General features: G+C 37.6%; 1 protein-coding gene across 1 annotated transcript in view; it reads right to left on the bottom strand.

The window, feature by feature from the left end:
• Nucleotides 1-13,419, bottom strand: part of MAN1A2 (mannosidase alpha class 1A member 2) — a 151,114-nt gene that overhangs the window by 14,749 nt on the left and 122,946 nt on the right. The window contains exons 10-11 of the mRNA XM_074896783.1: nucleotides 10,010-10,229; nucleotides 1,916-2,088 (exon numbers count right to left, since the gene is read on the bottom strand). Coding sequence (XP_074752884.1) covers nucleotides 1,916-2,088; nucleotides 10,010-10,229 — 393 coding nt within the window. The remainder of the gene's footprint in view (nucleotides 1-1,915; nucleotides 2,089-10,009; nucleotides 10,230-13,419) is intronic.

Below are 13,419 nucleotides of genomic sequence, written 5' to 3'. Positions count from 1 at the left end.
ATTAATGCAGACCAAGATATGAAGGCAAATGGAGAAACTGAATAAAATGCAACACAGACATGCTTTGCAGTGTGCTTAAGAGACAGATCTGGCATGAAGAAATTTACATTTGTTAATTCTTTAACTTAGCACAAAGGACGCAATCTCAGCATGGATCATCCAGCCACAATTTCTGAGAGGAGCTGGTGTTAGGCCAGCAAACATTTGGAGTACACACCCTGGCAAGGAGTAGGTTACTAAATCCATTCCTTTGTCATAGTACAAACATGCATATTTTGGGCAGGAGGGATGATGTGACTCAATGTTTGATGTTTTGGAGAGAGCGGCAATGCATTCTGGAATACAAATGTGACAGATGTGGAACCACTCTCCAGAATAACATAATGTTGGCTGCAACAAACAATCTACAGCATAAAACCTAACCAAGACTAACACACAATCTTAAAATACTTGGACACTCCTACGTAATTGTAACTGTGCTGAGGGAAGGACAAGGATGAGCTCAGCTAAATATTCTGAACTTGCTGTAACTATCTTCCACCTGATGAATACAGACTTCTCAATAGATCTCTTCCTCCAAGTACTTTTTCTGGGTCTCTTGCCTCTGGAATGAAACTGATTTTCACCTGCAGAATAAAGTTTCTCCAGACTCTTGGTTTGTCTCTTCCTTTGCTCTTCCCTCATCTCTTTGGCTGTAGTAAAAATATTTCATTAGTGTTTTGTTATCTTTAATATTTATACTCAACTCTGAAACTGGCTCTGAGCTGTGTTTCCAAAGACTGTTGGAGCTTTAGCAGGGGAGTGAAGGAGGTGTAGTAATCCACAGATCTTGAAGACAACCAGAAAACTACCTGGCCAGCAAATTAGTTTTACACAAACCCAGTACAGACCAGCAGGTGGAAGTAGTCAGCAACATGAGACCAAAAAAAAATTCACAAGTTCAACGCTAGGAAGCACTTAAGAGGCAAAGTCTTTTGGGGATTACAAATAATTTTTACAACTAGAATATTATATTGTCATGTGAAAATTAAGCTTAGTTGTTCATATAGCCCATAATCTATGACTACCAGATAAAAGTGTTATCCATCTACGTACAAAGGATGAAGGAAAGAAGGCCATGAGAGTCTTACAACTACTCTGGGCTTCTGTAGACCAGTATAAGCATTTCCAATGAGAAAGACTCAGGAGATTTTTCACACTTGGGAATTTGATTAAAACATTCAACAACCAGATTTAAACCCTAGAAAGCAGCTATTCAAAGAAACCCAACAATCTCTAAAATACCTTCGCACTAATTTTTAAGTGCCATTACTTACTTTATTTTATGATCTACTTCTTGTGATGCTATAATGTTTATTTTGTAACTGAGTAAATCTAAACTGACTGGCATTTTTTTTCCTTCCTATCAGACAACTAAGAAAAGAAAAAGCCATGATACCAACCTACATATACATATGTACGTGCTATCTAGTCTACAAACCATCTGAGAACAGTTGTCCTACCACTTGTGTTTTAATAGCCAAGAAGAACCTGTAAGAATAGCTTTGTCTTTTAGTCTAAACTGAGTGCAAACACATGCTTAACAAAATTATTTATAATACACTTTCACTTCTGAACATAAATTACCTCTCTCAGGGGCTGTGGGCTAATGATAAACAGCAGGAGTGGCTGACCAGTAGATTCTATTTCCATGCCTGAAACTCAACCAGCTGTACACATGAGTACATCTTATCTATGCATCTGATTCAACAGTTCCAAAACTGGAATAATTGCACACACCCAAATATGTTCCCTGGTTTACAAGAACTCATGAAAATCAATTACCATTTGAAGTGTTTCAGTAGCACAAGATTAAAGCAGCTACAAAAGGAAAATACACAGAATTAAATTACTGACAGATAATTAATACAGTTACCTGTGTGGCCTCCCAGCCCCACTGCCTGTACTTGGGATCGTGGGTGAATCTCCACATATACCAGTAGGTCTCAATCACCTCTGGTCTTAGGATGTAATACTTCTCATTCTGCCGCACTGCCACTGCCTCTACGCCACCATCAAATTTGAATGCTTCAGGACCCAGCTTTAATGCTGCAGAGGAAAGGAAAAAAAAAAAAAAAAAAAAAGAAAAAAAATATTCCTTACCACTGTTTGCAAGAAGGGTGGATAGGAGACTGCTATATCCCAAGCATGTGAGAAAAGCATAAACTAGCTTGTCTTTAAAAAGTCTCATAAATATTTCCTATTGTTGAGGCCTTTAATTTTTCTTATGAATAATTTATCCAGTTCCTGTGAGAAAACTACCTATCTTGACAGGAGTACAGTAATCCTCTTGAAAACTAATGAATCACTAAGAATATAAACACATTAACACATTCAATTATAGATAAAATTAAAGTGACTGACATCAGTTCTTTACAAGCAAAAGAAAAGAAAGAAAGGGTTAACAGAGGTTTTGATGTCCTTTGACCTCACCCAGCACAGTGGGCAAAGATCTTAGAACAAAGGCAGGTACCACCATCCGAAATAACCTGCATCTTTATGAAAACTCTCCTGGCTTAGGGAAGTGCTGTCAGGCCACTGTAACTGATGTGCTTCATAATGCGATCCTCAAGTAAACGGTTTGCAACCAGGCAATGAAAACTTAGCCACACCTGAAAATAAATCTCTGAACTAAGAGATTCACTATTTCAGCCCTTAAAGGAATCTATAATGGCCCTGTGCCAGCATCTGGAACACTATTCATGTAAGAAGGAAGTACCTGTAGAAAATCTGCCTATAATATGAAGATACAATTACATTTTTTTTTTATTATACAGCTACACATTATTCATCAAATTTGACATAAGTAATGCACTCTTATCTACAGCTGCACCACAACCTTTGCTTTGGCAGACAATTTTTAAGGTGATGAACTTTGAAGCTGCACTTGAGCTTTAAAAATTATCAAAGCAATTCAGCATGTAACTCTTATGGGCTAGAGGCTCAAATTAACCATGGTCTCATGAGTTTGAAAGGGGAACCTTAGAACACTACAATGAAAAATGTGAGCACCTCCCAGCGTGTGCCCCAGCAGAAACTATCTTTAAAAAGTTCCTTAATCTTTTTGTTTCAAGGGAGTATGGCTCTGGGTGCCAACAGAAAAAAGCAGCACACTCTGCTTCAGCCACACATGTGGCAAGAAAAACCCATCAGGAAATATTTATGATACTTCTTTCAAAATGGGACATTTAACGAGTTTCAGTTAAAAAAAAATAAATTACATATTTTACTGCAAAATCCATGAGATTAGATACAGAGTTCTACCTATACAAAATGAAGAAGATAAGAACAGCCACACTAGACCAGATGGAAGTTCTGTCTGGTCCAGTATCATGTCTCCAACAATGGTCAAAATCAGACACGGATGGGGAAGAGGAAGAACAAGAACAAGCCAAGTATGTGAGATACTCTTTTCCAGCTTCTCTACCAGTCTCCAATTATTCTGAGCTCTAGGTGTCTCCCAAACTAGACATACTTTTTTATGCGGTCAGTAATTCTTCATAGATTTATTTCCCAAGTACTTATCTGGTGTTTCCTTAAACCCATGTAAGCCTTAAGCATCCAACACAACCTCTGCTAAGGAGTTACACATCTCTAATACCTCTTTGATGTAGAACCACTTTTTTTTGTTCTTTTCCATTTTCAGCTTGGCTCCTACTAGACTCATTCAATAGTTTCTAGGTCTTGTCTTTGAGAAGAGACTGAAAAACTGATTCCTATCCACTCTCTCCAGTCCTCTGGTGACTTCACAAATCTTTTGTATCCTACCTAAAATATTCCTTTTCTACACTGAAGAATATTATCTAAGTCAGTTGTTCCTCAAATGGAAACTGTTCCACACCTTTAGTTTTCCTTCTAGCCTTTCTCTGCAACTCTTCCAATTCTACTACAAACTTTGTGAATGAGAGGACCAGCCTCAATACAGCACTGCAAGTATGAACAAGATTAATACAGTAACATATGACATCTTCTATATCGTTCTTTCTCACTTTGTTTTTCCTGACTGCTACTGAGCTGACATTTTCATAATCTCAAGACCAATTTCCTGAATTGTAATGGCCAATCAGTTAAGAGCTCACAGAATCATCTTGGTTGGAAAAGACCTTGAAGATCATCCAGTCCAACCACTGACCTAACCCTGACAGTCCCTAACTACACCATATCCCTAAGTGCTGGGTCAACCCTACTCGTGAACACCTCCAGGGATGGGGACTCCACCACCTCCCTGGGCAAAGCTCATCACTTTGTATGTGAGGTTAGGAATAATTTTTTCATAGGTGACTCTCTTTACATTTAACTACACTGAATTTAGTTAGTAATTTATCATGCAATTGCTCGACCTCATAAGGTATAATTTTTCAGCTTTGTTTCATATTTGCTATCCTGAATAGCTTTTTTTGGTTATTATCAGCACACTTACCTTATTGTTCCTGCCCTTTCCCTGATCATTTATATATATAAATATTATTTATATATACACATACTATAATATCAAATGTAAATATACTATACATTTATACACATCTATACACATATGTGTATAAATATATCTCAAATATATCAGAGAACTATCAGTTAACCAGCATTCGTCCATTCGAAGAGCTGACTATCTCTACCCTATTTGCTATACTACAATGATTTTTTTCTCCATGCAGGTACTTGCAGCTTATGCAGTGGCTGCTTAATATCCTTAAAGGGCCTTAGTAGAGAACTTCTGAAGAAGCCTTTGAAATCAGGTAAACCACGTCAGCTGTATTACTCCTATCCACATAGAAGCTGGATTTCAGGCAGTTCTGGTGATGCATCACCAACAGAAACTGTGACACCTTCTCTTGCTTTGTAGCTTGCTGGTGCATTAAATCTTTAGTTATTTACTCATATCTGCTTCTAACGTTTTTGGGCACCCCAAGAAATTATACCACCCAAGGACCACTTCTGCATATTGCTACAATCTCACTGAATTTTTATCTCAAACCAAAGATGTAAAATTAATCTCAGCACTTCTACTAATAGCTGACTAAAGTAAAAAAAGCTGCTATGAATAGTAGCATTCTTCTAAGCAAAGGTCATTTTACAATGCTATAGTGGTCACACTTTAATTCATGTATTTTACTATTAATTTGGGCTGATAGGCTATAGTCTAGGCAGGGAGAGCAGATCAGAAACAATTTCACATCACTGTGCAAAACTGCAAAGCGAAACCTGTACCATTTTAAAAGAGATTTCAATTGATTTAAAGTTGGCTCAGTAACAGCTGTATTTAGCATTGCTGAAAATAAGAACAGTAAGTCCTCAGACCTCTAGATAAATATTTGTATGTCTGATTTTAGAAATTATTTTGAAAACATTGCTTATTTTTTTGCATATTCCTTTCAGACTACAGTCAATCTAGCAAAAGATTTCCTGAAAGTAGAAAAGATTCATAATTATAATGGTACTTTCTAGGCTCTAACTCATATAAAATTTGAGGAAGAGAACCTCTAAGGCACTTTTGTTTGAGACTCTGAACCATTCCATCAACGTACATTGTTATTCTGTACTTTTCATGAAAATAAGTAATTATTCTTGTTTCTTCATCTTTGCCTGTTTAGCTGCTTACTGAGAGTCCTGGGACAGAGACAGCATCTACTCATACCCTTACAATGTCTCAGCTGGAATCTTAGTCATCTGGCTTATTCTGCATTGGAATTGTCACACATGTAAAAACAGATAAAGGTGTACCCAGATTCTGAGGACAGTTCTTGTCAAGAAACTTTAAAGATGTGCAAAAAATCATTCATCCTGTAGTCAGTCAATACATACTATCAGCTAATGGCTGGGATCATTCTTACATATAAGGGATGGTATATTTCACTAAAAATGCTGTGTGCTATAAATCAGGACATGCTGTCATCTATGCAGATAATTTTGCTTATTAACCTAACCTCTATAACACCTATGAAAGCTAATTATTCAGACTGATTTGTTAGTGGCCCTTCTATTCTATCAATTTCATTGGACATTTTTTTTTTTTTAACCATTTGTGGATTTTGCATTATCAGTTATTTTATGCCTCTGCCACATTTCTCAGCAGTGTATGTTAATCATGTAAAACAAAGAACTAATGCCCAGTAACTGGAATACCTCAAGATGTGCAGTCCACACACAGAAGCGTAAATGCTGAGAAACCTTGCACCATAAACACATGAAGCTCTTTTCTTTCAGCCTTACCAGTGCCCACTGACAGCACTGACAGTTCCTTGTGCTGTGCTGGACATAGGCATACAGATCAGAGCATGCCTTCTATCTTTGGTTCTCTCCATCTTCTCTCCAAATTGAGAGCACACTGGACTACATACAAATCCTGAAATATCCTGTCATAAAATGGGAGATTTAGAATGACTGCAGCCATTATCTATCAATAGGGTATGGTATAGAAAAAAACAGAGTAGGCAGAAGGCAGAGACATGTGCAGATTACACATCACAACACTATTCTAGTTACAGTTAGGTTTTCTGACTTTGACCACCAATAAGCCTTTTCAAATCCTTGGAGTTTCCAAGGGGGTCCACATGCATTCAGCTTCCTGAAGAGAGGAAATTTTCATGCCAGCAAGTTCAGTGGATCCTGGATACACAAATCCCTTGCTCAGAAGCAGATCAGAATCACACCTCTACCTTCTGCCTTCACCTTCCAAAGACCATCAGCTTCCTCCAGCTGGTGAATCAAAGTCATCCTACATGGAGTGCTATCCTCCATGTAGGTCCTCAGCTTCAGCAGAACCTATGCCAGCAACACACTGTCCAAAAGGTGATGGTGTGCTTTAACTTGTGCCACACTTTCACTCAAGTTAAGAAATGTCTTCAAATCTTCATCTTATGTGGGATTCCTGCAATACAATCTGCTCCTCCCCCTGTCAGCTGGGAGAGGAGGGTATAACTTCATGGTGTTTAGGAGCTGTTGCCCCAGCAGGAAGATGTACTGCTGAGAGCACAAACTGGATGGCGACAGAATGCTTGACATCAAGGGGTAGACCAGAAAACAGAGAAGGATCAATAACGGCTTAAGACCTCAAGGGTCTTAGAAGCCATCAACAGAAGCAAATGCATCCAAGAGACCACAGAGATGGTCTTAGAAATGATGATACTCTGGGCAATCATAATTCAACAGGTGATTTCTCACATCAGTTGTGATTAACTTCAGTCCCAAAGGCAAGTAAATGAAGAAGAGGGGCAAACAGACAACAATAAGTGAAAGGGCTGTATTAGCTTGACAAAATAAGTAAAGTCTTGTTTTGTTAAAGGCGACTGAAGTCAGCCCAAATACTCTCCATTACAGACGGTGATTGAGATTGTCTGAAGGCATACAGTAATGTATCAGAGGGGAAAGTGACCTGAGAGGATACTATTATTGACCTAAAAAAATCCAAATACATCAAGAACCTCCAGCCACAAACGTCATGGCAGAAAATCACCTCAGTGCTAAATAGGCATGTTGACTATCACTGCAAGACAAGAGCATTTTACTGATTATCACAGTGGTAAAATCTGTCCAGATCAAAGTTACTCCAGTGGAATTTATCTGAAAACCCAGTGGACCCTAATAATCTGCCATGTTACCATGTTTGTTTATTTATGCAAGACATGGAAAGCACAATTTCAAACCAGAATTTCTGTAGATGGCTTTCCATGATTTATATGCTAACATTATTGTAAAGACAGTAGAAAATCTAGAATTTAATTTGCCTGAAGCTTTCTGAAATTTATTTTTTTTTAACAGGCTTTCATACCTGCAATATGTGCAACAGATTGCTGACAGTTGGGAATATAATGCCCGGCTTTTACTCTGTGAAATTCTGTTTCGATTTTGCTGAGACTGGACCTTGAAAAGGCTTTTTTTTAATTTTCCCTCATGCTCAGCCCTTATGGAAATTCAGGTTGCTTCATAAAGTAGTATTTTTATACCAAAATATTATAAAACCAGGCATATACTGCACTTTATTATAAGCAACACTGGGAAGACACAGTAAAGGACAGCTCTGGTTGGTTTATCCGAAGAAAAGAGCTCTCTATCCTCAGAACACATCCTCTGCACCTTGCTGTCTTCTCTAGGGACACCAAATGGGGCAAGATTTCTTCCAAGTCTACAGGAGAAAGAGATCAGGCTTTCCCCTTTGCGGACTGAAACATAAACCTTTACACTGAACCAGGATGTCTGCCTTCTGAAAGAGAGTTTTTTTCTGTTCTGTCGTTAAAGTGTACAATTATGTCTCAAAACCTGCTGTTAAAGCATAATGAAGTTGACATTTTTCATATAACAGTTCATTATTTTATTTGAAAAATCAGTCCAGAAAAAAAAAAAATCCACATTCCTGAGATTGCATGACTGAACAAAAGAAAACTAGGGCATTGCAAGTTTCTAGCTGTCTGTAAAACTTTCAGCCTGTTTCTTGCATGTATGTGTTCTTATACAGTCATTAAATATGTAACCAGAAGTTTTATCCCCCCCAATCTTTTGACTTATTTAGGGTACAGAATAAACATCTGAAGAAATAAAATTAGGACTGCACAACAACTGTAAATTTAGCATTGCTTATTTCTAAGTGTCGAATTAAACATAAAAATGCAGTTTTTCAGCATGCAACAGCAGCTACAATGTCCTACTTTTTCCCTTAAGCATCGTCATATTTTTTCTTTCTTCTTTTTTTAATGCTGTTGCTACCCAGGTAAAACTATCACTTATGTGATTGAATTCTTTAAAATGACAGGCAATTATACAATGATACTGTGTAATCCTGTGAATAAATACATGAATTCTCATCTTAAACTGCCTGAGTTTTAGTTACCATTACCTCCACTAGGAAGTTATTTCAGAAGCTCACTTCTCCAATGGCTTCACAAAGCCATTTCCAATTTCCAACCCACATTTATTCATGGTGAGCTTACAAATCTTGCTCTTAGTACAACTGTGTTGTTTATATCTTAAAATAACTCTATTTCTTCTCAGTGTTTATCCCTTCAGATGACAACAAACTTATTCCCTCCTTTGGCATTATTTTTCTAGTCTGAGCAGGCTAACCTCTCTTATTTTCTCACTGTAAGATAAAAGCTCTTTTGCTCTAATCATTCTGTTGGTCCTTCACTGCATTTGTTCTGCTTGAAATACCGCGTATTCTGGATGACAAATTATACCTGTCTTCTAAGGTACTGCTGATATTCTCTAATTTTTTCTGAAAATTTTCCACCTGATACAGACTAAGACTGCACTGGCATTTTTCAACTCCCAGTTTAGAGACAGAGCTCCGGCTTTTTTTGAGTGAACTTCTTATTTCTGACAGTCCAGTTCTCAAGATCTTCCTGTTTACTAGTCTGAGAGTCTTCTGTTTTAATTGTATCTTATGATTTTATGGCCACTGTAAGTGTAATCACCACACTTTATGCATCAAGATCACTATTAATGATGTAAAATAAAGCTGGTTGAAAGACTGAACTTGAGAAACTTTCGGCCCAATAGAGAAGTCTGATACTGCCTCCTCACTAGTCAGGTCTTTGGCCATCTCATAGTTTGCATACTAATCTTCATCCTCTCTATTTTAATTGTACTTACCCAGAATGTACTATTACTAAAACCAGTAAAAGCTACAAATTTTTCACTCTACATGACTGTAAGAACAGCATATATGAAATTAAAAACTGCTCTATATATCTAGGAGGACAAGAGTTCACACACACACTCCTTCCTCCCTGCATCCATGTAACTGTCTGATCCAAAAATAGGGATAAACGTAAAGGAAGGAACCATATAAAGTCTGATTTCACATTTACTCACCGTGATGTAGATCAGAAACAAACACACGGATGTTAAAAAAACAATGCTGGTATAAAAACAGCACATGTTAGTCAAGGCATAAGTCTGTAACAAGTGTTGAAAATAATTACGACAATTTCTGTATTTCAACTGCTGAAATAACTAGATTAACAATCTATCTTACTTGTCCTGTCATATGACTCATGACATGTGTGTGCAATTTCAGCTCCAAGCTGCAAATAATGTCCAGCTTTATCATCTCTGGAACCATCTGCTCCAAGGGCAAACATTCCCCCTGCAAAACAGGTCAAATGGCCCATCTTTCTTTCAAGGTGCCCATTCTTCCACTCCCCAATGAAGGTCAGTCCACCATTGGACTTTCTGACGAGATGTTTTTCTATGGCCTACAAGAAAATTAAGAGAACTTTCAAATACTGTTTCACTTGCAAGTTTTACATAATAAATCTTCTTCAAAGAATAAAGTACTGTTTTCAAAACAGAGAGAATTTTGTTCTTTCAAATCCACTTCTGAGCACTGCTATAAGAATATAATTTCAATACACACAAAAAATTACCCTAACTGCTAAACGATGATAATGAGATCAAACATAGGAAAACCATGACATAGATAACGTTGCATGTTTAGCTGAGAATTCAGCACATATTTTATGGCTCAAACAATGTTTGTCTACCTGTTAACTCTGAGAAGTACCTAAATATTTGTTCTGCTGTACAGTCTGCACGTACTTAGAAAATACATCTACATTGGAAACTTTTGGTCAGCAACATACATAAAGGCAGCACCTGTACTCTCAAGTCAGTCTTAATTAGGAAGTGACAGGAATGCTCCAGCTACCTTCTAGCTGCTTCTCCACAGCAAAATCTTTCTGACTGCACATTACCAAAGGAAGGGTGAGGGTTAGAGAAGCTGTTCACAAAAAAAATATCAATATTGTATAGGTGGGGCAACTGCTGCTTTTTCTTATCACATTTGTACCAATATATGTTGTGGCTTGTTACTCATAAATGGTATTCTACAGTAGGAAGGAGAACAGCTGACCTAGTTTTCCAACTAGGAACTACATAGAACAACACATTTACTTAAGCCTCTTTCAGAGAGGTTCACAATCCCCACCAATCTACTGCAGTACTTAACTACCTTTAGCATTAGACAGTTTTTCTTGTAACTAGAATCTCATGACAGTCTGAGTCCTATAATAATAAAGACACTTATCTTCTTTACCATGGAGACACTATTCCTATCTTCTTTCCAGAAATCTCCTTTGTACTTCCACACATAACTATCTGATGGGTTCACAACTTCCTGAAAAGTGCGTGACCTGTGACTGGTCAGAGTATTCCAAGGCTCATTAGAGCTGAAGGATTAAATGCTATTAAAAAGGCATTTACTACTCTCCTTGCCATCCACAAGATCTATTACAGAAGTGAATCACTCCTCTCCATTACATTTCTGGTACCTTTCACAAATTACACCACAAAATGTCCACAACTGTATTTTGCACTAAAACTACATATACTGAGAACACACAGGCAGAGGATTCTGCATGTAACTAAAGCAATTATCGTGGATGTGGAGGTCACGTCTGCTGCACATAGTGGTGTTCTTGATATCTACACAGTGCAAATGATGCAGTTCGCTACAACATAGATTCAAGCAATAAATATCTAGATTAATCAGCTTGCAACTTGTAATTTGGATTTAAAAGTGGACAGTAAAATAGTTTTTCCCTCTAAATAAAAAAAGCAAGACTGTCTTTTGTTTTCAAGAATATGGACAAACAAAAAGCCTCAAGATCTTCTGTGTTATTTCAACTTTTCTTTTTTTTTCTTTTCTTTTTAAGCTGATGCTTAAGTGATGCAGGAATGTTAAAGCAGCTGTATTCAACGCAGCAATATTGGATAATATGGAAGTCTTCCATCCAGGTACTGGAATAACATCTGACACCCTTCCAAAGTTTTCTTCAATAAAAAACTTTTCTGAAAATGAAATTATTGAAATTACATTTAGAAAAGGTAGAATTTGTAGGACTGGAAGCCTCATCTGGGGAAGACAATATAAACAGTGATCTGAAACAGTTGTGTTTCTGAATATGGATGTGTTTTTGTATGGTTTTCTGAATATGTTCTTGACTTGAGATGCTGCAGTGCTTACAGCAAATTTTGAGTGGTTATAGTGATGTGAATCTATGCCTCAGCTATGTAGCCAGTGAAGATCTGGCAGTCCCCATATGGCCAAGCTAAAAGCCAGTGCAGTACAGGGAGAAGACAGCATTATTATCAGTAGGGCCCTTGAACTGTGGACTGAGTCATCATTTGGATGGTGAAATTTCTCCATTGCCCTCTACTGAGTTTGTGCATTCTGAAGTTTATGAAAGAGAAGTGCTGGTCTGCATTCCTGTTGCGTTCATTTCTTCACTAATACGCTGATAGATGTGAAGTTTCTGCTTATTACAGAATCCAGTGAGAAGAAAGCAGAAATAACTGACAGAGCACAGTAAGTCTCTGACAGCTGCCAGAGTGGTTCTCTAACCATCATGCAAATTGGCATCGAGGACTGGCAGAATACTATGACTTCTGCTGCTAGAGAGCCCGATTTCGTTAGCTGTACAAGCCTCATTTGCTCTGCAAGTACTGCTACAGGAAAGATTGGATCTGCTGAAAATTCTGCCAGCGAAGACAACACTAAGATCTGTTGCATTAGCTCTGTGGATTCAATTAACCTAGACTGTGACAAAACGGACATTATGATGATTACTGGATTTTTTTGACCAAGTCATATATAAAAGTTGAGGAGTCATTTTTAAAGTAAAGCCACTTTTACTATGAAGATCAAGAAGGCTTAAAAAGGGTTTGGTTTATTTATTTCCTGGAGGAAAACATTTTCTTCAGATGTTGTGTGAAATTCCCTTTTGAATTGTATCTTTGTGTAATTTCATAACTGTTGAGGAGTAAATGGTTGCAGAAGCATTTCTAGGGGGACAAAATCACTGTGGTTGACAGCAGGAGAGTCAGCAAAGGCCAAATTTAGTCAGTTCTCCATAAGCTACTCCTTCACTCTAGACTCGCTTTCAGGATTTGACCAAAGAACATAATCTAGGTGTGATGTGTCCCTCTTCTAAACAGAGAACTTGAATCTTCTGAACTTGAGCATCACTGTCTTGTATAAGGGGTAGTTTCTGAAATCTGAAAATCAAATTCTGCCAGCTACTTAATTATTAAGTTACAGCTTAAGAGTCACAAAGGAAGCATCCCCAAAAAGAAAATGAATGCAATCCTCTCAACATACATTATCATTCAGCAACTTAACTGCTTGATAACTGTATAAAAAGGACAGTTAATATTTACAGTAATTAATAAGGAACAGCTGGGCACTGCTGGGAGCACTGCTTAGTGGACAAGAAAAGCTTGAGCAGGTTGGGATAGATGTGGCATTTGTATTCTAGGCTGGATGCCTAGGGTCACAGAGCACTCCAGTAAGTACTGTAAAAGCAGTGACATTCACCTCAACCATGAGGAACATACGTGCACTAACATGGGCATGTATACTTAAGCCCCCAAAGAAAAGACTTAGTT

This window comes from Athene noctua, chromosome 1, assembly GCF_965140245.1.
Source record: "Athene noctua chromosome 1, bAthNoc1.hap1.1, whole genome shotgun sequence".
Classification (NCBI taxonomy): domain Eukaryota; kingdom Metazoa; phylum Chordata; class Aves; order Strigiformes; family Strigidae; genus Athene; species Athene noctua.
The sequence above is the reverse complement of the archived record's forward strand: the minus strand, read 5'-3'. Positions and strand labels throughout refer to the sequence as shown.